Genomic DNA, 27,586 nt, shown 5'->3' on the forward strand with positions numbered 1-27,586 from the left:
ACTCCTGCACCTAATTTCTATGTTTCTAAAACCGTGGCCAGGACTCGCTGCTACTCCAGTTTCGCTGTGCTACTGAGCGGCTGAGTGAGACCGTGGGAGGCGGTCGAAAGCCGAAGTCGCCGACATCTTCCACAAAGTCCACTAGCGAGCCTTTCTAAACCATCTGCTGCACCATCTAGTTGTCAAGGCTGTTGCTGCGGTTCACGTGGTCGCCCCTGGCCGACAACGCTCTCTTTAGACCGCCGCCAACATGACGCGGCTCAGTCACTGTGGGGCTCACTCCCCTCTTACCAGCTGCCGCTTCTTCCTGTCAGCCATCGCTTTTACTGTCTCCACCGCTCCCTCTCCACAGCTGTCTCCTTCTCCCCAATAGTTCTTAGATTCACTCATCAAGGGTTAATGATCAAACATATCATCGGTGTGGAGACCAAAACATCATTAATAAAATAATAAGGCCAAATATTTATGCCTTGCTCTATCGTTGAAAACATTAACGACACAGTGGCGCTGGTTTCCGACGGGAACGGTGACGGACGCACCACACATCTCTGTCCTCCAGTTCCTGCGGACTTCCACCGCTGGAAGTATAGGATTTGGTGTGTGTGTGTGTGCTTTATCATCATTCCTTACAATGCTATGTCTGACAGTGACACTCGAAGCTCATCCGCCCTTTGACAGGTCTTGTTTTTGGTCCTGCTGGGGGTCCACAGCCCCCTCCTCACCTGCAAACTAGGTGGGGGAGACTGTTTAGCCGCCGACTATCCGACCATGGAGCAGGTAGTACGGGATTACATGGTACCCTGTGGCGGGGGGAAACTCCCCCCGACCTGACCTATTATGTCACCAGGATGTAAAGAAGGTTTATGACTGTTGCTAGAACTAATGAATATTCAAAATGGTCAAACCACATAAATTATGGAATGGGGTAGTCCATGGCAGTTGCAATTTAGTATGGCTCGGTGTGGTTATTATTTCTGGAGGGATTATATTAAATGTTGGAAAAACTCAGAGCATATATCATGAAAGTACAACTACAGATTGATCAGACTATGGGATTTAGTAATAGGAGCGAAGACATTACATTTAGAAATGTTGTATGAAAGGCTTGTTAAGGCCATAGGGAGCTTACAGCAAAGCCTTGACAGGTTTTGGATTTGGTATTGAGGCAAAGATCAATTTTAAATGTGCATCATGTGAGAAAAGAGGAATTAAAAATATTTTGTATGCAGGATTCTTGCAGTACAGATTATGGTTAATGGGAACATTATAGTTGGGAATAATGATGAAACCAAAGGAAATACAAGATTGATACAGGAGTGAAAACTAGCTTGTGGATTATTCCATCAAGGAGCCAGTGCAAGCATATGTAGGAAGGGCCTCAACCTGAAATATCACCTATTCCTTCTATCCAGAGATGCTGTCTGTCTCTGAGTTACACCAGCATTTTGTTCATTTCACCAGTGCAAGCACGGTGGGCTGACTAGTAGCCTCCATCTGAGCCATTAGTCTTAATAATTCTCCACATTTTGTGATGTGAATCACTTTAAACATGGGACATTAAAACCAAATGTAGCATTTCCAGTATATTGTGTGTCAGTTAATTCATTGCAAAACAGGGTGTAAATATTTGGCCTTATTATTGTAGTTAATGATGTTTTGGCCAGCACACAATGATTATATGTTTGTACTGTGAATTTATTTTCCTGCTTTCTGCTATGACAGCTTGCTAAACATTCTGTTTCTTTTCGTAATAAGATCTCTGATACCGTGCTATAATAATAAATTCCATGATTAAGCAGATAGGCGTTGCTCATTTTATGTTCATGTATATTTTCTTTGGCAATGTGCAGAGGAAAAAGCAATGTATGCAACCGAATTGGAGAAATATCAGAAGGACATTGCAGAGTGGAAAAAGAAGGCATTAAGTCTTGAGAAAACAGTTGCAGAATTAGAGGTAAGGGATAAAGTTGTATGCGTTTTGCAACCAAGCTCATGTGTAATAGTAGAATAGTAGTATGCAAGAGATAGTTCCTCCTTGAGTTTCTTCCCAGAGGCCATTAGGACTGTAAACTCCAATCTCACCAGGGACTAACTTTACTGTACCACTCTACAGCTTTTTAAAAAAAAAATTGCTCTTTTTTTCCCTTTTTTCTTCCGCCCACAATATTTAATATGTAAAAGAATATGTGATTCTGTTCCATTCTGTTTGTACTTTGTTTGGATGTTTGTTTGTTTGCCTTTTTGCACAAAGTCCGCGAGCATTGCCACTTTTCATTTTACTGCACATCTCGTATGTGTATGTGACAAATAAACTTGACTTGACTTGACTTAATTCACCATAAGCGGTTTTGTGAGATCCTACATCAGCAATATCCTGCAGTGTCTGAAACTGTAATGATGCTGTAGATCACAGTGTTTTTGTTTTTGTGGCTAAGGGGATCAGAGGGTATGGAGAGAAGGCAGGTATGGGATACTGAGTTGGATGATCAGCCATGATCATATTGAATGGCGGTGCAGGCTCGAAGGGCCGAATGGCCTACTCCTGCACCTAATTTCTATGTTTCTATGTTTCCTTTAACAACTAAATTGCATGGGCTAAATAAACTCATGCAATAGCACTCACTGCAGGTTGTACTCTCCCTCTGAAAGTCAAACCCATTGTCTCCAGTGAATGCATTGCTGCTGTTAAATGTGCAATAAGAAATGTCCATGTTGTGCCGTGTGTCCAGATTTTGTAGTTGATATTAAGCTGCTTGAGAGAGTGTGCTGCGAGGAGATGTGAAGCATGAAGAAACAGATGTTGATAGCTTAAGCAATGACGGATACAGTATGATGTGGACAATTGTGAGGGTATTCACTTTGGAAAGACGATAAAAGCATTTTCTTCATAAAATGGTGACTGTGCAGATGAATGTGTTGTCTTAGAATTTTCTTTTAAAAATGGATGTATAAATATCAGTTAGAGAATGCTATGCTTTTAAATAGTAAGGAACCTGCGCTGTGATTGTAGGGTTTTGGTGAGACCATAGGTGGGTTACTTGAAAGGATATACTTGCCTTGGTTTAGTATAAACTCATCAGATTGATCTGAATCTTGGAACACTGCACCCAACAAAAACAAACCTGTGGGAGTACCTTGAACAGAGGGACTGTTGCGATCCAAGAAGATGGCTTGTTGCTGCTTTTAAATAGCCATCAGGGATGGGCTAGTATATTGTGGTGTTGTCAATATCTCTAAAATGAGATAATTTGCATCAAAAACTGCTGTAGATGTCTGGAAGACAGCAAATGTGTCTGGAAGACAGCAAATGTGTGGTGCCACACAATTTTAGAAATGGTGCGACTAATGCGAGGCAGTGAAAATGACTTTGTCAAGAGCAGATCCTGTGTGACAATGAATGATTTAAAAATCTAATAAAGTGCATATCAATAATAACACCAACAACGGAGAGGTCATCACAGACCCCACAGTGAAACCACCAGGATTTGAACTCCATCGCAAGCAATCGCTAACCTTGAACAGAATCCGCACCCTCCATGCAAGAACAGCCCATCACCTGCATAAGAACAGCCCATCATCAGTCCTGCTTGTGACTGCGGACATCCAGACCAGACCATCCCACGTATCGTGAATGACTGCTCACTGAGGCTTTTCCCTGGGGGCATCAAAGCCATCCACCCAGTAACTGATGCTGTCCTGGCCTGGATGTCTACCCTTGACCTACATCTTTAGGCTGTGCACGCCATACGCAAGAAGAAGTAGGTGTGATTCAGTAAGAACTTTATAACAAGATTCCACATGAAAGACTTGTTCAAAAGGCGAGGGTGCGTAGGATCCAAGCTAAGTTGGCAAGTTGAATCCAAAATTGTTGTGGCACCACACATTTGAGTTGGGCTATTTGGCCTGTTTCCATGCTGTGCATTCTTAGATGACAGATATCTTTGTTTTCAGTCTTGTGCTGAACCAATTAATTTTTTTGATACAACGATTTGCTAATTTCATAATCATCGTTGGTGGTTTTCTGTTCCAGGTGAATTAAAGCAGTAAGTTTCCTGGTAGCTTTGATCACTAATTTTGTTCCTCTTGCTGCAGGAGCACTTACAGGAAGCAAATGCTGCTTTGGATTCTGCGTCAAGACTAACTGACCAATTGGATCTTAAAGAAGAGCAGGTGGAATATCTTCAAAAGGAAGGTAATTCATAATTTTTGCTGCTATTAATTGATTTTTCTAGAAAAGTTTTACAAATGTATCTGAAAGTCAATCTTTGCAACTATTATTAATAAACTGGAGACGGGCAAGTGTCCTTAACAATTGATCTGAGCATTAAATTTACTTTGGCAGGACAATGAAATCCTAATTGATAACTTTAGTGATAACAAAATCATGAAATGAAATAAATGCATGTCATCTTGGCTGTGGGTTAGAGAAATATCACGTCCATGATGTGTGTTCAAAGTACCTGAATCCTCAATAATTCACCACCAATTGATATTTTATGGTTATGGATTCTTTGGGCCTAACACAACTGCACTCAGTTCATACAGCTGCTGCAAGTTTTCAGAGTTAGCACTAGTTATGCTGAGTTCAAATAATTTAAATTGGGCATCACTGCATTAACTGTTTTAACTGTTACAGTAGCAATTCTGTAGCAAAATGTCAATGTTTCTCTTTTATCATTGGAGGGGTTTGCAAACTCTCAAAAAGCCATTGGGAGCTCATTTTACTGCCGTCTCGGAGAATGTTGCTGGAACTTGAAGGCCCGAGCTCTCGGGAAAGGCTGGGCAGGCTAGGACTATATTCTTGGGAGGGCAGGAGGATGAGGGGTGATGTTAGAGACGGACAAGATCATGAGGGTGAATGCACAGTCTTTTCCCAGTGTAGGGGAGTCAAAATCCAGAGGGCATAGGTGAGAGGTGAGAAATTTAAAAGGAACTTGCAAGGCAACTTTTTCACACAGAAGGTGGTGGGTATATGGAACGAGCAGCGAGAGAAAATAGTTGAGACAAGGTACTATGTCAACATTAAAAAAAAAAAAAAGATTTGGACAGTTTCATGGAAATGCTAGGTTTAGAGAAATATATCGGCCAAATGCAGGCAGGAGGGACTAGGGTAGAAAGGCATCTAGGTTGGCATGGGCAGGTTGGACGAAAGGGCTTGTTTCCGTACCATGTGACTCCATGACAATGTTTTCCACATTGGGATATAGAGTGGATAAATTAAAAACATACCAAAATAGATAACTCATTAAACCAAAATAGATAACTCATTTCTGACCAACACATAAAGTATTAGCATTTAAAAGCTTTGTGACCATTGACACAGAGCTGGTAGAACTGCTGCCTCACAGCGCCTGAGGCACAGTTTCGATCCTGACCTCGGGTGTTGTCTGAGTGGAGTCTGCACATTCTCCCTGCATGAGTTTCCTCTGGGTGTTCTGGTCACCTCCTGCATCCCAAAGATGTGCGAGTTTGTAGGTTAATTGGTCTCTGTAAATTCCCCTGGAGTGTAATTAGTGGATGAGAAAGTGGAATAACATAGAACAAGTGTGGACGGATGATCAGTGGTCGGCATAGACTCGGTGGTCTGAAAGGCATATTTCCATACTGTATCTCTAAAGCTTCAAACTAAATCAATTTCCACTTTCAAATTGGCCTCTTGCATTTCTTTGGATGTACCCGATATGGATGTGAAGCAAGTTTGCTAAATATGGACATAACATTGTGTGGATAGGTTGAAAGAAAATAAGCAATGGCTCAAAATTGTGAAAAAGGCATGCAGTTGATTGACTGATAGTAAACAGCCGTGTGTCTGGATTGCTGGCAACAAAAGTCGAATTTAAAAAAATGCCTTCTTGGCCACAGATAAATAAACAATTGGCAGCAAATATAAAAGGAAGTCAGCTCGAACAGGGAAATGAATATATAAATTCTTCCCTTTATTAACCCTTTGAGTACAGCTTCTTTCATTTTCATTGTAGAAAGACATAAAGGTTTAAAGCCCTCCCAGGCAGTTATTTGCAAAGCAATAGAAGAATGCATTTCTCCCGTCCCATGTTCTTGGAGAAATCTGAAAACCATACCCAGCAACCTGTGCATATAAAGCAATGTGGAAAAGCATCCCAAGAGATTTTTAACGTGCTAGTCAAAGCATGTTAAATTTAGAGAAAAGTATAAAACGTATAGGCAATTGTGTGAATGGATCGTAATTTCAGCAGTTCTTCCAATAATCGTGGTGAAGTTACCAGACATTTTTTCGGGGGATTATGTTTAGATGGAGTCTGTGATACAACAAATTGTTGCATGGTCCAAGGAAGAAATAAACTTGACTGTGCAAACTAATTGGTTCGGTGCTTTGTTCGTATGCACAATATGCCACATGGGAAATTGCACTTATATGTTTACATTAAAATTGGAATTGTTTCAATACTGCAACAAATCTGCCATGTTGCAAACTATCTATTATCATACACCTGTGAGCATTTCCACTCCGAGTAAATAGATTTAAATGAAATTGGGGATTTGCCATGCAAGTTGATCTATTCCAATATTTTGGATTGCTCTTTCCACTTAATTGGAGCATTTCTAACCAGTGCTCTTTGGTGAAAATATCCCATGTAAACATAGCGTTGGGAATAGTGTGTTCTATAGTGGAAATATATTGTATATAACATGCAGGCGGTCAATATGGCTCATTTTTAGTTGTATTCACAGAGATTCATGGGAACCAGCGCTATTAGTTATTAAAACATATCCTTCCTCCAAAGGACATGTTCATGTTGTAGGAAGGAACTGCAGATGCTGGTTTAAACCGAAGATAGACCAAAATGCACAAGCAGCATCTCTGATAGATTGAAGGAATGGGTGATGTTTTGGGTCGAAACCCTTCTTCAGCCGGAGTGGAAATGCTCACAGATGTATGAAAATAGATAGGTTGCAACATGGCAGATTTGTTGCAGTATTCAGTATTTGTTGCAGTATTCAAACAATTCCATACTTTAATGTGAACATACTTTAATGTGAACATACAAGTGCCATTTTCCATGCGGCAAACTGTGATTGACGATTCTTTGTGTCATTTTATGGTGCAAAGGAAACAAAGCACTGAACCAATTCTTCTTCTGCCTGAAGAAGGGTCTTGACCGGAAACATCACCCATTCCATCTATCCAGATATGTTGCCTGTCCCGCTGAGTTACTCCAGCATTTTGTGTGTACCTTCGGCATGTTCATGTGCTCTACTGTGAAAACGTCATTAACCACCACATTTAAAACGTGGTCACCCAAAAATGTTTGCCTCCTATTTTTAAAATAATGAGGATGCCTTATTCATAAATGATACCTCTGCGTAACAATTGATAGGCAAGTGGTTGACCTTTAAGGTTTTAGCAAATTCTCCTAAATTAAATGATGTGACAGATCATGGGTAACTTGAGGGGAAAAAGGCATTCCAGTTGGTTTAATAATCTTATAAAAATAAGATGCATCTAAGTGTCATGTATATCAAATAACAAAAAGGCATTGGTCCATTTTCATAACAGCGGGAGCAGTGGGGTTAAATAATTAAATATCTTCACAGTGTTAAAAGGCAGACTTTTCTTATGTTGTGGATTAGTCTGTAAATCAAAACTGTTGAGCAGCTTGCTTCCTTCATTCTTCATCAGATCATAAGCCAGTGCATTCTGGAATGCCTTGGGTTATTCAGTGATAAAATGTTAGTTGTAGCATAATCCAGAAAAGTGTTGAGGGAATTGGGGCGAGACAGAGAGAGAGAGAGCGCTCAAGGTGAATATGAACTTCAAAATGGTATTTTAGTACATCTTTACCAAGGTTTATAGTACACTAAAAAGACTACTAAAGCAAACATTATGGACATGCACAAAAAATTATAGCACTTCCTGCTTCACCCCTTTTGGGGCATTTTTTTACTCCTGGACATTTTTCAGCATGCTGAAAAAACGTCCAAACTTACCTGATGCCCCGAGTTCCTACGGCTGGCATTTCGAGCCGCTGCGAAACATCTACGGACTCCTATGGGCTCCTACGGGCTTGCTACCGACATTACCCGACATTCCCTGAGTTCGAATCAAGGGGAAAACGCGGGAGAGTTCGTGAGTAACTCGGGAAAGTGGGACAGGGCCTTTACTCTATGCAGATAGAGACAAGCCATTCCTAATTGTGGTCAAGAACTGACGGATGATTTGCAAAATAAGCAATAGTGACATGAAGAAATCACTTTATATAATAGACAATAGGTGCAGGAGTAGGCCATTTGGCCCTTCGAGCCAGCACCGCCATTCAATGTGATCTGGCTGATTATCCTCAATCCGTACCCCGTTCCTGCCTTCTCCCCATATCCCCTGATTCCGCTATTTTTAAGAGCCCAATCCAGCTCTCTCTTGAAAGCATCCATAATGGGTGGTTTGCATTTAGAATTCTTTGCCAATAGAGATGAGATGCTCCATTTTAATTTAACTCGGCAGTGGGTCTTAATTCAGATTATCTTAGTTTAGCTTAGTTTAGAGATACAGGGCGGAAACAGGCCCTTCGGCCCACCGGGTCCGCGCCCACAGGGACCCCCGCACATTAACACATCCTACAACCACTAGGGACAATTTTTACATTTACCAAGCCAATTAACCTTCAAACCTGTATATCTTTGGAGTGTGAGAGGAAACCGAAGATCTCGGAGAAAACTAACGAGGTCACGGGGAGAACGTACAAACTCCGTTTCCGGGTCTCCGGAGCTGCATTCGCTACAAGGCAGCAACTCTACCGCTGTGTCACCGTGATTCTCAGCATGATCCCAACCTAAGAAGATTCCTGATCGATCACTATTGCTGCTGCAACATAACATTGTTTCTAATTTGATCTTTTAACAAAGTTATCATCATAAATGCAATGTGTGTTTTCGATATAAATTAATGTCATTTTTTTTTCCTTATCAGAATTAATCCCTTGCAGATTTTTAATTTTCTTCAGTTGTTGGGAAAATGTGAAACTTATTGAAAACATTTTAAAGAATTTATAGCTATATATGGAGCGCTGAGACCCTTTTTTTGTTTGGAAGAGTGAAGGTGTTCAGAAAATGCTGTAAAACGATTCCAGCTTTTAATCTTTTGAACTACGTAGATGGTTTAGCAAACTAAATCTGTTGCCAGACAGGTGGAAAGAGGGTTTTAGTAAAAACTTAAACAATATGCTTTAATATTCAATTTGTTCTTGTGCTGGTGTCATACATAGCACTCTCCATGGGGTGCTGATTGATTTTATAGGTCTTGGGTCCCATAGTCTGACTACCCAAAGTACGTACTCCCCAGCACCTTTTTAAAAAAAAAAACAAAAAAAAAACCATCTCAGTACAAATCCCTGTCCTTTTCCGGTGCTCCCGAAGGAATGGAAACTTAATCACTTTGTCCCATGACCCAATGGCCGAGATTGAGGCGATGTGCGGAGATTGTCTGTGGTGGCTGCCATTGGGTTGGTCAGTGTGTGTGGGCGCAGTGCAGCTGCTCAGCACTGAGATCTGGGCCTCGGCTACACCCTGACCAGACCATCACTAGAAGTCGATGGAAGCTGCAGTACCCCTTCTTTGTCTGTACACAGCTTTCCCCCAGCTGGGAGATTTCTGTGGTTACGAACTCAACAGCCAGCTTAATGTGATGAGAGAAATCTCCGGATCAAAGCCTTCCGTCAATCCATGGTGCAAACACTGCTGGTTCTCAGTCATACATACGTCAAGTTGACTTTGTTACATGCACAAGTACGGCGAGGGATAGGTGCAGCAAAGTCATGCTCACACATATTGTGCCATGTAGGCTAGGGTGCCCTCCTGAGCCTTGTATCTCAGCACAGAGCAACACCAGCCCTTAAAGCCATTGCATTTAGTCTCAGAGATGAGATAATTTTAATTGTGAAGTGTTAGTGAGGACTGAGCAAAGTGTTCGTGAGGACTGAGCGCTGGAGGACCGAGTCCTCAGCCAGGTTTTCGACGCAGCTGCGGAAGGATGACCGGTCTCGCACCAGGCTCCTGGCCAAGCGCTGCTGGCAGTAACATATTCTTTGTATCAAATGCGATAATTACAACTTTTAAGGTTGATTCAATCAACACTCTTGTTTCAGGCTAGATATGCTGTGCACAGTTGACTGTGTATAGTTATGCTGTTTATATTGTGTTAGTTGATGTTGCAGCATAAAAATGAAATCGGGAACTGCTTGTTTCCAAAACTTGAGTCTTTCCCTTTCCTATCCAATTGTGAATATAACATATCCAAGTTGTTTTGGCAATGTCATCTTGAATAATACGTCTGTCTAACAGTGACCTCTAAATCAGCCACTTTTTGTCTTTAGCTTCTGATCCTAATTGGTTGAAGTTGAACAATTTCCTGAATGTGGTGTGAGAAGTAATGTTTTCTCCGATTCAGAATTTTCTGCCTGTCCATTTTGAGTGTTTAGGCTACTTTTGGCTCTTTGCTAAATGGTGTCCATTTCTTTTACAGTTGTTGCTCAAAAGGACATGTTGGAAGATGGCCAGAGAAAATTATTGAGCCTGGTCAACAACAATGAAGGGAAAATTGATAAGTAAGCAGCATCAGTACTTGTTTTCAGAACAGTATCGCATGTTTTTTGTCATACTAAAATAAATTAACACCTGATGTTCCAACTTATTACATTAGGGGTGTAGGGGAAGCAGCATTGGTAAACAGCAATATTGGGTGATCATGTGCAATAATTGGCTATCATCTTCGCTGTTAGAAGAACAATGATAGTAAATGTATGAGGAAACTACCAAAATTCAAGTCGCACCAAATCACATGCTAGCTTAAATTGGCATATCTCATACTTAATCTCTGGGCTGAATTACTGAAATTCTTTGTTGCCAATGTTGTGGGTGGATGCTCACTCTTAGGATTGCAGCAATTCAACTTCACCTGCTCAAAGGCAACAAAAAAGGCACAATGTGCTGGAGTAACTCAGCGGGTCAGGCAACATTTCTGAAGAACATGGACAGGTGATGTTTCAGGTTGGCACCACTCAGTCTGAAGGTGTATTTCTTCAATGCGTCTTCAAGGTGAGCAACTAAGGAATGTTACAAGGATGTTAAAATTGCACGGAAGTCCATTTTGTTCACGCAGAAGTTAATTCTTTATTTGTTGAGGTGTCCTTAAACACATGAATGCATTGACTTAAGCACATGTGCTTATATTAAAAAGAGATCACTTTTAGGACATCTTTCCCTACATTAAACAGTTCAGTACCTTGCCAGATTTTATTTAAATTACAATTGCACCATGCACATAAAGTAAAGTCAATGCTAGTTTGCTTGCCAACTAGTCCAGATGCAGATCTGTCATTTACAGTGTTTACGTCATTAACTATTTGTTCTTTCTTTCCAAGGGTTTTGATGAGAAATTTGTTTGTCGGCTACTTTCACACTCCGAAAAACAAGCGGAATGAAGCAATGCGACTGATGGGAAGTGTCCTGGGATTAAGGCGAGAAGAGATTAGTCAGGTATGTATCTAGTGTAGTTGATGACTGATGAGGATGTAGCTGTGGAGTAGTCATTAAGATACCAGACTATAACTATAAATCCTGGACTAACAACTGAGAGTAGTAAGTTAAAACCTCCACTTGACCATTCACATTCATAAGTGTTAGGAGCAGAATTAGGCCAATTGGCCCAATAAGTCTTCTACGCCATTCAATCATGGCTGATCTATCTCTCCCTCTTAACCCCATTCTCCTGCCCTCTCCCTATAACCCCTGATACCCGGACTAATCAAGAAACTATCTATCTCTGCCTTAAAAATATCGGTTAACTTGGTCTCCACAGCCATCTGTGGCAATGAATTCCACAGATTCATCACCCTCTGACTAAAGATATTCCTCCCCATCTACTTCCTAAAGGAACTTCCTTTAATTCTGAGGCTAGGACCTTTGGTCCTAGAATCTCCCATTAACGGAAACATCCTCTCCACATCCACTCTATCCAGTCCTCTCACTATTCGGTAAGTTTCAATAAGGTCCTTCTAAACTCAAGCAAGTACTTTATCATGTACTGTATTTACATTGACTCATATCTTAACTGTACTAATGCATTATGGCATTGAGACCTTTTCTACACTACACAAGACAATAAGAGCCAATGATAGACACAAAAAGCTGGAGAAACCGTGGGACAGGCGGCATCTCTGGAGAGAAGGAATGGGGTGACGTTTCGGGTCAAGACCCTTCTGACTGGTTAGGGATAAGGGAAACGAGAGATATAGATGATGATGATGTGGAGAGATAAAGAACAATGAATAAAAGATATACATGAAAGTAACGAGAATAAAGGAAACAGGCCATTGTTAGCTGTTTGTAGGATGAAAACGAGAAGCTAGTGCGACTAATGTGGGGGATGGATAGAGGGAGAGGGCTATCTGAAATGGGAGAGATTATTATTCAGACCACTGGGCTGTAAGCTGCCCAAGTGAAATATGAGATGCTGTTCCTCCAGTTTGCATTTAGCCTCACTCTGACAATGTAGGAGACCTCGGACAGAAAGGTTTGTATAGGTAGACACAAAAAAGCTGTGGTAACTCAGTGGGACAGGCAGCATCTCTGAAGAGAAGGAATGGGTGACGTGGTCTATGTAGGAATGGGAAGGAGAATTAAAGTGTCCGGCAACCGGGAGATCAGGTAGGTTCAGGCAGACTGAGCGAAGGTGTTCCGTGATACGATCGTCCAGTCTACGTTTGGCAGATGATGACTTTAAACTGCCCTCTGCAATAGACTAGCAGTTATATTGTAAGCGTGCTGGAGTTGCTTTTTATAAATTATGAATGAGACATAATCTAGCCTTAGTTTGGCATTAAAATTACGATGGTCTTTGAGCACATTCCAAGCTGTCGAATGTTGAACCTCACATCTTGTGGAGCTAAAAGCTATGCATCTCATTTTCGCTGTCAAGCAGGAGCCAGTTCCTGAATACTTTAGACAAATATAATGAAGGAATGGCGAGCCTTCACATTAAACTGTAGCAAAAAGCTGATTGCATTACTCTCGCGTGTCTGATAATATATCGCACATAAAAGACGTACAGGTTTGTAGGTTAATTGGCTTGGTAAATGTAAAATTGTCCCTAGCGGGTGTAGGATAGTGTTAAAGTGCGGGGATCGCTAGTCGACGCTGACCCGGTGGGCCGAAGGTTCTGTTTCCGGGCTGTATCTCTAAACTAAAAACTGAAATAACATTACATTTATTTTACTAGCTCTTGGAGAGTGAACATCGTGGCGTTACGGGATGGGTGACCAGTTGGCTTGGTAGCAGAGCTAGTGGAACCCAAAGTGTACCAAATACCCCACAAAGGCCAAATCAGCAGACAGTCTTCAACAATGTAAGTGCAACTCTATTCATAAATTCTTATATATTTGTGGTTTTAAAGCAATAACAGATGTTTCAGGGTGACGCAAGCAACTGCATATGCTCGAATCTTGAGAAAAACACAAAGTGTTGGTGGAACTCTGTGGGCCAGGCAGCATTAGGGTTAGGGTTAATTAAACATGAGCCCAGTTGTCGTAATCTGTTGTCTTAGATCAGATGTGCCAACCCAGGAATCTGATGAGCATTTGATGCGCTCCCTCCAGAACAGCATGGCTCTTTCAGCTGTTGTGGGAGAGCAGCTTTCAAAATTGTTACACAATTTATTTTCTGATGTTCCTTAATAAAATTGAAGTATCATCCTTAGCACAGAGGTGACTCAGAGCCCATGTTTTATGGATTCAAGTCTCTGTCTAAATAGCTGAGCACTGAAGCACGAGGAGAATGTGCAAACTCCACATCCACGGCACCTGAGGTTAGGATCAAACCCGGATTTCAGACACTGTGAGGCAACAGCTCCACCACTGTCGAATTTTGTGTGCACACACTTACAATGAAACTTATCTCCTATTCTGACTGAGAGTGCTCTCTGTACAGAGTTTGTATGTTCTCCCTGTGACCATGAGCATTTTTTCCGAAAGCTCCTATTTCCTTTCACACTCTCTTGGACCCACAATACCTCTACTCTGATCAAGAAGGCTCATCAGCGTCTCTTCTTCCTGAGGAGACTGAAGAAGGTCAATCTGTCTCCTCAGATCCTGGTGAACTTCTACCGCTGCACCATCGAGAGCATCCTTACCAACTGTATCACAGTATGCTATGGCAACTGCTCTGTCTCCCCCGACGGAAGGCATTGCAGAGGGTGGTGCCACCAAAAATTGCCCAACGCATCACATTATACGGTTCCACATTTGCTCCCCTCCATTGAGTATCCTGTCCAAAGCAAGCGCTGTCTGCGGAGGGCGCTCAGCATCGCCAAGGACTGCTCAATTCCCCCCAACCATGGACTGTTTACCCTCCTACCATCCGGGAGGCGCTACAGGTCCTCTCCGTTGCCGAACCAGCAGGTCGAGGAACAGCTTCTTTCCACCCGCTTTCACTCTACTCAATTCAACGTACCTCGGTGACTGCCAATCCCCACCCCCCCCCCCCTGACACTTATTATTTATTTTTTATTCAAATCGTTTGCTATGTCGCTCTTCAAGGGAGATGCTAAATGCATTTCGTTGTCTCTGTACTGTACACTGACAATGACAATGAAAATTGAATCTGAATTGAATCTGAATCTGAATCTGAAGATGTACAGGTTTGTAGGTTAATTGGCTTTGGTTAAAAAAAAATTATAAATTGTTCCCAGTGTGTAGGATAGTGCTTGTGCATAGGGATCGCTGGTTGGCACGAACTCAGTGGGCCGAAGGGCATGTTTCCATGCTGTAGCTCTAAACTAAACTAAGATAAAGTGAAATCATATTGAACTAGTGCAGGGGTTCCCAACCCTTTTTGTCCCGTTTAACCCGGGCAACTCTAATAGCACGTAACAATGGTATTTCACTTATTTATGAACAACTAATGATGAACAGACACCAGAACCAGAACCAAACAGTCAGTCAATGAGAAAAAATATGTACTAATCCAGAATCAACAAATTTACCCCCTGGGTAGGCGAAATTTACCCCCTGGGGTATATTTACCCTAGGTCGGGAACCCTTGAACTAGTTGGTTCTGAGGTAGAGCAAATACACAGGCATAACATTATAAATGGTTTATTTCTGATTCTAAATCACTTCTCTGAATTTATCCCTTATTCGTGTTGCTAATTTTGACGTGCAAAGATGAATTCATTCAGACCGACCTGGTGTGTATTATTTGTGATTTTGGTACTGATGAAATGAATTATTATACCAAGGACCTTTATGATTTTTGTCTTGCAGTCTTTCTCGGAAATGTTTGTGAAGTTCCTGGAAATAGAATCTCGACCTTCCCTTCCGCCACCAAAGCTTCCAATTTATGACATTCACCCCCTTGGACACACACCTGCAGCTAGCCAGCAAGCCAGTGGTACATCTGGTACAGACATTTATCATTTACTTTATGTATTTCTTCTGCATTTAATTATGAGTACAGATTTGCAAATAACTATGAAAGTCGTGACACTGGTTAATAACACTGGTGGGCGGCACGGTGATGTCGCGGTAGAGTTGCTGCCTTATAGCGCCAGAGAACCAGGTTTGATCCTGACTACAGATGTTGTCTGTACGGAGTTTGTACGTGACCCACGTGGGTTTTCTTCAAAGGCGTACAGGTTTGTAGGCTAATTGGCTTAGTGTAATTATAAATTGTCCCTAGTGGGTGTAGGATAGTGTAAGTGTGCGGGGATTGCTGCTCGGCGTGGACTCAGTGTGCCGAAGGGCCTGTTTCCGCGCAGTATCTATAAACTAGACAACTAAAATAAAGCGTTTAAGAAGGAACTACAGATGCTGGAAAATTGAGCAAAGGAAATAGGTAACGTTTCGGGTTGAGGCAGGAAACATGTTCCTGCTGTTGGGGGAGTCCAGAACCAGGAGCCACAGTTTAAGAATAAGGGGCAAGCCATTTAGAACGGAGACAAGGAAACACTTTTTCTCACAGAGAGTTGTGAGTCTGTGGAATTCTCCGCTTCAGTGGGCGGTGGAGGCCGGTTCTCTGGATACTTTCAAGAGAGAGCCAGATAGGGCTCTTAAAGATAGCGGAGTCAGGGGATATGGGAAGAAGGCAGGAATGGGGTACTGATTGGGGATGATCAGCCATGATCACGTTGAATGGCGGTGCTGGCTCGAAGGGCCGAATGGCCTACTCCTGCACCTATTGTCTATTGTCTATTGAAACCCTTCTTCAGAACCCTTCTTCTAAAATAGCCATATTTTGTTAAACCAAACATTTGGATTTATTTCTGGAAGGATAGAATTTAAAAGCCAGCAATGTTACACAAAACTTTGTTCAAACATACTAAGTGCTGCCTTGTATTTCTGTAATGAATAGGATCCAGAGGCACTGGAGAATGGCAATTTACAAGTTGGAATCCTTTCAATCATGTATAAACAAAGTCCTCCCGTTTAGAGACCAAAACTAATAGCCGTAGTTTCTAATCCATGCAGTAGAGAGTTTGGGAGAATCTTAATTTCTCAAAAGCATGGAAAGAACTTCGAACTTGCTACCATAAGAGGTAGATGAGCTCAATCGCACAGAGCCATCATAGATAGGCTGCTTTGATGTGGGAGAAGATTGAGAGGAAGCTTGGAGATATGTTACGGGTTATCCCAGCTGGTCTGAATGACCTATTTCTGTGTTGTAAATACCACAGAATATAGAACTAATTCTGGAGGAAAACAATTGTGAAGGTGGCGCAGCGGTAGAGTTGCTGCCTTACAGCTCCTGCAGCGCCGGAGACCCGGGTTCGATCCCGACTACTGGTGCAGACTATCCGGTGTTTGTACGTTCCCCCCATGACCTGCGTGGGTTTTCTCCAAAATCTTTGGTTTCCTCCCTCACTCCAAAGATAAACAGTGTAGGTTAATTGGATTGGAAAATGTAAAAATTGTCCCTAGTGTGTGTAGGATAGTGTTAATGTCTGGTGGGCCGAAGTGCCTGTTTCCGTGCTGTATCTCTAAATTAAACTAAAATTACAAATAGAAAATGTTTGTTTAAGAGTTCAAAAAGTAGTAAATGCTGAAGTGTGACAGTGCTGGTATAAAAACATCGGAGGTTAACATGCAGGTACATCCACCAATTAGTAAGGTGTTGACCTTTATTATAAGGTTCTTCGAGTACCAGATTGAATGATATCAACGGATTAGAACCAAAGGTGCTTATATTCACTGGAAATTAGAAGGATGAGAGGGGATCGTATAGAAACATATAACATTCTTAAGGGACTGGACAGGCTAGATGCAGGAAAAAGTGTCCCCATGTTGGAGGAGTCCAGAACCAGGGGGGTCACAATTTAAAGAATAAGGGTCAGGCCATTTAGGACTGAGTTGAGGAAAAAAATTTTCACCAGAGAGTTGTGAATCTGTGGAATTCTCTGTCTCAGAAGGCAGTGGAGGCCAATTCACTGGATGTATTCAAAGGAGAGTTGGATACAGCTCTTAGGGCCAACGGAATCTAGGTATATGTGAAGAAAGCAGGAACAGAGTACTGATTCTGAATGATCAGCTATGATCATATTGAATGGCGGTGCTGGCTCGAAGGACCGAATGGCCTTCTCATGCACCTGTTTTCTACGTTTCTAAAGCTATTTGAATGTTTAATTCCTAATTGGAAAGCTTTGATACCAGCTTTTATGTGTCACCCACTTTGCCTTCCTTGTCAATCTGCAAGTTGTATTGGCCAAAGTTGTGATACCTTTAAGTCAATGGTTTAATGTTATTTCAAGTGGTTCAAAATGGACAATGTAGCGCAGTTTGAGATCTCTGTCAAAAAAGATGTCCATTATTATTTTTATGAAACATTTGTGCGTTAGTATATGATTTCACTGGTATCATGAATCATGCTACTAATTTTAATTTACAGGCGCATCTGGAGCAGGTCAACTGAAGAAACCAGAGTCCAGTCCATTCTTGGCTCCACGATCTGCTGCTGTGCCTCTCATGACCTCAGCAGCTGCCAGTTCCGCTGGGTCTCCGCATCTCCTCATGAAACCAATCTCCAGCGCCCTTCCCACTTTCACACCCCTACCAGTGTCATCAGACTCCAGTGCCGGGACTGTACTTAAAGATCTCCTCAAGCAATAAAAAAAACTGGAGCTAATCCACTAAAGCACTTTAAAGTGAACATTACACTATAGACTACTCGAGCACAGAGGGATCTTGTACTGTGTGCATAAAGCTCCCAGAGATATAATTGCATATCGTAAATGTGCAGCTTTCAGCTGAGCCTGTGAAAGTTGCAAGAATGTCAGCCCAAAATCGACTTGGGGAGCGATTGGCCCAACGAGTAGGAATAAGTTTCCCCCTTTCCAAAAAGCTAGCTATAAACTCGCCGCGGTGTGCTTTGTTGCTGAAAGCAGGTACTGTATATTTGTCACTTATTCGAGCAATTATAGCTCAGAAGGAATTCACAGAGGCATCGAATCTTAGTTTCCCTGCAGGATCTTAATGGGCCTTGTGTCAGTGCAAACTGTAATGGCTTTTCATAACATCCTTCCATGGGAGGATTAAAGTAAAAACCTCTTCAGTACAGCTCCAAAGAAATAAAATAGCAGTGTTGTGTATTAAAAGCGGACTCTTCCAGACTGTTCAAAGTCATACCTGCCATGGTATAAATACATTTATTTGATCACACTGCCTTTAACTGCATATGTGAAGTAGCTTTAGTGGTTGGCAATATTTGCTGTGGATCATGAATCCTGAGCATTGAGAAGAAATTAAAAAATATTTTCCCTGCCTCTTCCCTCCACCTCCCTCACCATCCAGCTATGAAGGATCAAGATCTTATTGTGCTGAAACTTCCTAAAATTAAGATTAATGACTGCTGTAGAGGCCTAATCAAATTATCAATGAAAACATTTTTTTTTCTGTTTGAAAAGCTAACTCCATGTAAAATAATTGAATGTCACAGTTGTGAAGACAGGTCTTAAAACCAGTTTGCATTCTTTATTTTACGTTATAACCTATCAGAAACTTGATTGCAGACTTCTGGTTTGAAGCTTGAAATTAATATACTCTCAATGGCTGAATCGTCTCACCCATTCACTGTTTGATGAGTGAATTTACTTTAGGCCCTCAGAGGAACAGCAGACTTTCATTTGCATTCCAGGGGTACACGACATTTCCCTGAAAATTGAAATAACTCTCGCAAACACCTCATCTGCACAGTAACACCAGTTACTTCAGTCATACCTTAATGTATTTCATGTTGGTCAGTGCCAAGGGATGTATAATTTGTGTGTGAAAGGCAGTGGTTTGGCAGTTTGATGATCTACCAGACTTTGTATTATAATTCTGTTGGTATAATTTATGCAACTCTGGGTTCTGGGCTTTTGAATTATTGCAGGCCTTTCTGTAAAATGATTCTAATTACAGCTCACTGTATCAGTGAGAGAGAAACAAGTTAACAATCTGCACCATTGTTCTTTATATAAATTGTTTGTCTTTTCTGTCCATGACTTGTTTTTCATCTGAGGCGTCTACAGATTTATAAGGTACAGCATTCTTAAGCTCTAAATTATCCATAGCTGATTTGGTATGTTGGCTATTGTTGTACAATATTGTGGTTAGCTAAAAGAATGACGTTCTTGGATGCATTAAAATCCATTATTGTAAGCTGTTAATATCCAGCAAAATTGTTCAGGTTCATTATTACGAGGTGGAGGTTCATCACAAAATATCAACAAATGTAACTTGATCTTCTGCTTTGGAACGGGGTTATTGGAATCAAATGAGCAGAGATGATTGTAGCCAGCTGATAATAGTCACATACCCACTTGGCAAGTGATCAAAGATGCATTTTTTTCTTCTTTAGTTGTTCAAACTTAACAGTGGGTTCAAGTTGCGCCTTTCTGTTTCAAGCAGTTTTGTCCCCCATTAAGATTTTTCACCTTTTGCTGAAATGGGATGACTTGTTTCATGGCACTGTGTGCAACTCACTGTCACCTCACTCAAATGACTTGTTTATCACAGTTAAACACGGTGATCAGGAAGTTACTTGTGCCTCTTACAAAGCCGTCCACATGAGAATCCTGGCTGGATTTTTGTAAGAGCCAAAGTTGTGCAAGTGATAAATGTCATTACACCTCATTAAAAATTAAACATTATAACTTACCTTAAAAGTTATGTTAAACTTTGAAAACAATGCAAAGTTTTGAAAATTGGTATTCAAAAGCTGCGTGGGCTTTCTCCAAGATTTTCAGTTTCCTCCCACACTCCAAAGATGTACAGGCTTGTAGGTTGTTAATTGGCCTGGTTATAAATGTAAAATTGTCCCCAGTGCGTGTAGGGTAGGGTAATGTGTGGGTATTGCTGGTTGGTGCAGGCTTGTTTGGCTGAAGGGCCTGTTTCCACGCTGCATCTCTAAAACTAAAAACTAGCTACAATTGTCAAGGTGCCAAGAAAGGCAAATACTTTTTTTAGAACCCCCTCTGTCTGTTGAACAATAATAATCTGACTTCTGTAGATGGAATATTTAGGTTTGGAGGCCCACTCCAACTGTTGAGCAGATTATGTAGGAAGGAACTGCAGATGCTGATAGAAACCAAAAATAGACACAAAAAGCTAGAGTAACTCAGCGGGTCAGGGAGCATCTGTGGAGAAAAGGAATAGGTGATGTTTCAGGTGGGGACCCTTCTTCAAACTAAGAGGGGAAAGGGCAACGGGAAATATAAAGAGATATAGAACAAATTAATTAAAGATACAAAAAAAGTAATAATCAGGCAGATGCTCATTAGGGCATAAGTGATAGTAGAATTAGGCCGTTGGGCCCCATCAAGTCTACTCCACCATTCAATCATGGCTGATTTATCTCTGATGGGGAGGGTGAAAACATGGAAGTCATTTTAACTGCTCACCTGGTGAAGGGGGTGATTTAAGAGGTCAAAATTCAATTTCTGTGTGTTGATCTGAAACCATCCTAGTAGTTATATAATCAAGACCAAAACTTGCAACGCATCCTCTTACCGAATCTAGCTGAATTACTGCTATTTGCCAACAAAATATTAATTGTCATTTTTGGTCCTTGATTTGTTTGTTTTACTTTTAACACTGTATTACTCACAGAATTGAAGCGAAAATGGTAATTTAACTGTTTTGCGAGAAAACAAAATGTGAAGTGCATCAAACATTTTGAATCACAAGTATTTATCATTCAACATATCCAAGAATATTGCCAATAAATGACTGAATTCCACCTTGCTTGCCTATAGTTTTGCAGATATGATAGAGGTTCATTGTTGGACAGTTTTTTTTTTTTAAAGAGTTTATAAATTTATATATTACCACAGGACATATATCAAAGTTGCTGCAGCTGTTTATTAATCATTTTGAAGAAAATAATCTGTTGATTCCATTAGCTCTTTCTCACAGGAATTTTTTTGCTTCAATTCAAATTAAACTAAGCTAAAGCTAAGCTGGTATGACGAGAGGATCAGCGTAGTAATGAAGGCCAACAAGCTCCATTAATGCTTTTATGCAGCACAAAAGTAAATATTTCTGACTTGACTAAATCTTGCCTGCTCAGAAGGACATAAGCAGTCTTCCGTTTCAGTATGTCTTCCAGAAGGAGATAGAAAACATCTAGTAGGATCTAATCACTTTCAAGGCTAGGTTAAAATTGACACGGAGGGCTTTGATTTTTGTTGTGTAAATGCAATGTTTTCTATGTGTAGGAGGGAACTGTAGATGCTGGTTTACACCGAAGACAGACACAAAATGCTTGGAGTAACTCGGCTTCATCAGAAGGGTCTCGACCCAAAACATCACCCATTCCTTCTTTCCAGAGATGCTGCCTGTCCTGCTGAGTTACTCCAGCATTTTGTGCAATGTTTTGTCATATCTGCAATGTTTGCTATGTTCCCAGGGCTGACAAAACACCACGTTATTTTCAATATCAACCTGTTTCTGCATTTCTGACTTTTTAAACATATGCAATCTCTCACATTTTGACAAGACTAAAGTTGATTACGTTATCAGCAATTAAGACATATTACCTTTATGGGTTTATCAGGTAGCATTGATAGCATTACGTAATGAATCACATGTATTGAAATATCTTCAAGTGCTATCAGTATGTTAATCACATTGATTAATTAGAAGTCATCTTTTAGTGCTAACATGGGCATTGCTAAATATTGGCATAGGGTAAAATATGTAAAAGAAAATTTTTAATGAAAGTTCTTAAACATTGACAACCTCGTGGTATCTGGTACCATGGGCTGTTTCTGTTGCTAATTCTGCTTTTGTCTTTATGCCTAATTTATTCTAACTGAAATGTGAAACATCCACTGTTGCCTTCTTATGAAGAATGGTCAAATGTATTAAATATACATTTCAGCGGTATTGTGTGATTTTGTCTTTGTCTGCTATCCCCCAATATTTTCTCAGTATTTCCAAGCTGAGAAAAGTGAGCAAAATAAACATGGTGCAGGAGGAACTCAGCAGGTCAGTCAGCATCTAAGGGGAGAATGGACAGAGGTCATTCTGGTTCATAAACCATCTTCAGAGTGCTTTTTAATGAGCAGCAGTTATGAATTACAGTGAATCCAGTTTGGACAATGCTGGCACAACTTTTTTAATGTAGTATTGTGATTTCTTAAAATAAATATGTATATTTGCCTTTTCTTAAAGGTATTTTGCTGATCCATGCTAGGTGACCCAAGTCTTACAGCATAGAAACAGGCCCTTTGACCCAACTTGCTCACACCGACCAACATGTCCGATCGACACTTGTCCCATCTGCCTGCATTCTGCCTATATCCCTCTAAACCTGTCCATGTACCTGTCCAAATGTTTCTTGAATGTCGCAATAGTACCTGGCTCAACTACCTCCTCTGGCAGCTCGTCCATACACCCATTACTCCTTGTGTGAAAAAGTTACCCCTCAGGTTCCTATTCAATCTTTCCCCCTCACCTTAAACCCATGTCCTCTGGTTCTCAATTCTCCTTAAGATCCGGTGGGCGGCGCGACCAGCAGCGGCCTCTCTGGTTCTCAATTTTCTGTCCTTTTATGTGGGCAAGAGTGTTCTGGGAGGGGGGGGGGATTCTAAATCTCCCTGATCAGACCCTCCCCTCGTGATTTTGTGGGGCCGCAACTGAGTGTTTCAACATACTTTGCTACGACTCACCGTCACCGTCGCGGGGGGCTGGCCGAGTCCGGAGCGGGTGGAGCCATGTTGCTGCTTCTGCTACGGCTAATTGCTGCTGCTACCGGAGAGTTCCAACGACAGGTCTGTGGACGGCGGCACCGGGAGCCCGCGGGTCCCTGGAGGGAGCCGCTTTTCAGACTTCCCCCGCGCCCGAGTTAACGTCCCCCGCCCACTTGGGCAAACTCCTGGAGCGGGGCCTGACACCACCGCCCCGCGCGGCTTGGAATGGCCGCGGGACTCTAAAGCAAACGGGGGCTTTCATTATGTGCGACCCTATAAAGAAGGACAAATCGCCACAAAGGTGACTTTGAAATTGAGTCCAGTTGTGGCCACAGCGATGTGATGGATTAAAGTGAGTATATTAAAAGTAGTATGGCTTGTTTAAGGGGTCCAAATGAAATAAAAAATATCTCTGGGCAAGGATACCCGATCAACTCCCCTTGGTCAAAACTTTGTTTTGACTTCGCTATAATTGAGTTTAAAAACTTGCCCAGTAGATAAACTTGGGCAAACAATTAAAGAAACATTTCATTATGTCACCTATAAAGAAATAAAAACAAAGGTAAAATTGCTCCATTTGTGGCCAATGAGAGATTAAAGTGAGTATATTAAAAGAGGTTTGTAATAAAATCCAAAATAGGGTGGATGGGTAAATTGACCGCTATAAATTGCCCCTGCTATGTGGTTCAGTGATAGATTCTGGGAGGAGGATTGATTGAAAGATAACATCATGGAAACAGGCCCTTCGGCCCACTGAGTCCATGCTGATCATTGATCACCTGTTCATACTAGTTCTGTGTTATCCCACTTTCTCATCCACTTCCTACACATGCCAGGGGCAATTTAGAGAGGCCAGTTACCCTACAAACCCGCATGCAGGAGGAAACCGGAGCGCACACAGTCACATGGAGGTCGTGCAGACTTCACACAGACAGCAGCCGAGATCAGGATTGAACCCAAGTCTCTGATGGCGCAAGGCAGCAGCTCTACACCACTGCTGGGAAAGTAGGGAGAATAAATGTTTTATCAATATAAGCAGGTGTTGGATGGTCGATATGGATTTTGTGTCGAAGGACTAGTTTATATTCTGTATGACTGACTGATAGCAAGAGGGTTAGATGCCTTGAGGATTTACAGTGTTTTAAAAAACAAGACGAGATGGTTGATGGAAAAAAAATTGTGAAATATTGCAGTAATCTAGTGTGAAAAAAGAAAACCTAGTATGTATGTGGAAATAAAGAGAAGAAAATGAAAATACAAAGCTTGCAGAAGAACTTGCAGAAATAAGAAAGTCTTGATTCATTAAGTGCTTCGCCTCTGTATTCACAAAGGTGGTGATGAAGAATTTCTAGGAAACAAAGAGCCACGGGCATAATGAAGATGACAAATGTTGTTTGTAATAATATTGGGGAAGGAAAAGCACTGGAGAAGTCTCAAAAGGCAACAAATCCATTGGAACCGACAATCGACTTCCTTGGGTTGTGAGAGTTGATCATCCGAACAAAATTGCTAGATTCTGGAACACTGCCCGAGTTTTGGAAAGTAGCAAGTAAGAGAGACAGAGGAAATAAAGAATTACACAGTAGTTAGTTTGACAACTGGCTTTTGGAAAAAACTGCAATCTATTATTAACAAAGAGATAAAATTTGATTTGGTAGATTTGACGTGTTTCTGCACAGAAGAAAATGAACTCTTGGTTTTCTTTCGATAATGTAACAAAAATAAAGCAGTAAGGACAGACGCAAAAAGCTGCAGTAACTCAGCGGGCCAGGCAGCATCTCAGGAGAGCAGGAATGCGTGACGTTTTGGGATGTTGCATTGAATTTTCAAAATTCATTTAATAAAATACCGCGCAAAAAATATTACGTCAAACGGAAGGCATACAAAGAGTGATGAAGTGTTGAAATACTTGGAGGACTCATTGAAAGGGCAGGAAAACATAATGGGAATAAATGTTCTTTTTTCAGGTTGGTGAACTTTTATTTGTTGATTACCATGGGATCAGCGAAGTCCTGTCAACATTAATTACACCGACCTTTGACAATTTAACAAACGTAACTTCAAGTTGCAGGTTATAAACAACCCTGATGCAAGGTTTCTTTCCTTTCCACCCAAGGATGTTGAGTTCCTCCAGCAGATTGTTTGTAGCATCACCAAGATATTAGTGCAGAGCTAAATATTCAGAAGAAACTGGTGAGAATTTGCATCAGGGCAGCTGTTGGCAGATATTTTTTTTTTAATTCCGGCATGGAAAATTAAACTGGTTGGTGCCAAAAGTGAAAAGTATTTCCAATGTGTGGTTTATTTAAAAATGAGCAGCATCAGTAAAAAAAATAATAATCTTGAAGTGATAGTTGAGTATATTGCCCAGGATTGAGGAATCATGCACTAAAGGATTTGGGTTGAATATGAGGGGGGGAAATTGTAATGGGAATCTGAGAGGCAACTTTTTCATACAGGGGTTTGGACTGCCGGAGGAAATGTTTGAGACGGGTAGAATAACATTTAGACAGGTACTTGAAACTAATGAGAGGAATATGGGTTTAAACGCAAATTTATGGAACTCTGTGGCATGGATGAGTTGGGTTGGGTGGCCTGTATGACTGTGACTCTGAATGCTTGCTTATCGTAGCACAATATCACAAGATCTTTTGTTTCCACCTGAGAGGTTTACATCTCATCGGAAAGCTGGTTCCACTGACAATGTAGCACCTCCCGTGTAGTGCACTGCATTGTTAGCCAAGGTTTTTTTCTCATTCCAGTGGGACAGGAACTTGAAGCCATAGCTGTTGGCAGATTTGTGTTTCCAATCACTGGCAGGTACTTAAATTTTATATTTGTCTTCAGGTTTTCATGACACGAAGGAAGGCTCAAGAATATGAATGCTTTGGGTAAAATGTTTATCAATGCCAAGTCAGGTGGAGACTGGATTAGAGGGTATTGATTATAAGAAGGTTGGACCTACTTGCATTATTGAGGATTGGGACCTTATAGACGTATATAAAGTTACGAGAGGCATAGATAGGATAGAAAATCTGAACATTTTTCCCCCAGGGTGGAAATAGAGACTAGAGGGCACAACTTTAAGGTGAAAGGAGCAAAGATTAAGGGAGATGTGCAGAGACATCTTTTTTTTAACAGTATGTGGTGGGTGCAAGGTACATCAGAGGTGTTGATGGAGGCAGACGTCCTCTATATAAGGAATCCACCCTAACCCCCTATGGCGATCAGCAAGTGGTGACGAGGGCAGGATTGTGAGATCTGGAAGCCCCAAGACATGAGCTGGCACATCAGGCGATGGGTGCTAGATTCAGCCGCTGGATTCTTGGAATGAGGCAGATGGGCCCTTCGGCAGCTGCACCCACGACTGAGCAGTCCTCTTTAGGATCCACTCTACTCACCTGACTTGGTGAAAGGGCTAGAAAAGGTGCCCTAAAAATAGCCTGCCTCAAACTTCCCGACTGGATTACCGCGTCCAGAAGTATCACCACACGCGGTCAAAAACACAGAAATATGAACTTTGGAGCATGGAATGTGCGCACATTGACGGATAGTGCAACCAGTAACAAACCAGAGAGGAGAACCGCGATCATCGCAAGCGAACTGAGAAGATGCCGGGTTGACGTAGCTGCCCTTTCTGAAACCCGGCAGGCAGACGAGAGGCAACTGAAGGAGGAGAAGGGTGGCTACATTTTCTTCTGGAAAGGAAAAGCTGTTGATGAGCCCAGGATCCATGGTGCTGGGTTTGCCATCAGGAACCAGCTCATCAGCAACCTCTCTGAACTCACTGTGGGAAACCGTCATCATCTCTCTTGATGGCGGCAGAGGCAATATTGGTGTTTAGGAGCCTTTAGATTAGGCACATTGACAGGCAGGGTATAGAAACATAGAAATTAGGTGCAGGAGTAGGCCATTCGGCCCTTCGAGCCTGCACCGCCATTCAATATGATCATGGCTGATCATCCAACTCAGTATCCCGTACCTGCCTTCTCTCCATACCCTCTGATCTCCTTAGCCACAAGGGCCACATCTAACTCCCTCTTAAATATAGCCAATGAACTGGCCTCGACTACCCTCTGTGGCAGAGTTCCAGAGATTCACCACTCTCTGTGTGAAAAAAGTTCTTCTCATCTCAGTTTTAAAGGATTTCCCCCTTATCCTTAAGCTGTGACCCCTTGTCCTGGACTTCCCCAACATCGGGAGCAATCTTCCTGCATCTAGCCTGTCCAACCCCTTAAGAATTTTGTAAATTTCTATAAGATCCCCTCTCAATCTCCTAAATTCTAGAGAGTATAAACCAAGTCTATCCAATCTTTCTTCATAAGACAGTCCTGACATCCCAGGAATCAGTCTGGTGAACCTTCTCTGCACTCCCTCTATGGCAATAATGTCCTT

At 41.6% G+C, this 27,586-nt stretch overlaps 1 protein-coding gene across 1 annotated transcript in view; it reads left to right on the plus strand.

Annotated features, from left to right (window-relative positions):
• The window catches only part of trip11 (thyroid hormone receptor interactor 11), a 72,508-nt gene extending 50,123 nt beyond the window's left edge, over window positions 1-22,385 (plus strand). Inside the window, exons 14-20 of the mRNA XM_055640112.1 lie at window positions 1,851-1,954; window positions 4,093-4,192; window positions 10,496-10,577; window positions 11,394-11,508; window positions 13,250-13,375; window positions 15,291-15,426; window positions 17,908-22,385. Of these exons, the coding sequence (XP_055496087.1) occupies window positions 1,851-1,954; window positions 4,093-4,192; window positions 10,496-10,577; window positions 11,394-11,508; window positions 13,250-13,375; window positions 15,291-15,426; window positions 17,908-18,128 (884 nt within the window). The 3' untranslated portion in view covers window positions 18,129-22,385. The remainder of the gene's footprint in view (window positions 1-1,850; window positions 1,955-4,092; window positions 4,193-10,495; window positions 10,578-11,393; window positions 11,509-13,249; window positions 13,376-15,290; window positions 15,427-17,907) is intronic.
• Window positions 22,386-27,586: the final 5,201 nt, after the last annotated feature.

The sequence above is a fragment of the Leucoraja erinacea genome, chromosome 9 (genome assembly GCF_028641065.1).
Source record: "Leucoraja erinacea ecotype New England chromosome 9, Leri_hhj_1, whole genome shotgun sequence".
NCBI classification, from domain to species: domain Eukaryota; kingdom Metazoa; phylum Chordata; class Chondrichthyes; order Rajiformes; family Rajidae; genus Leucoraja; species Leucoraja erinaceus.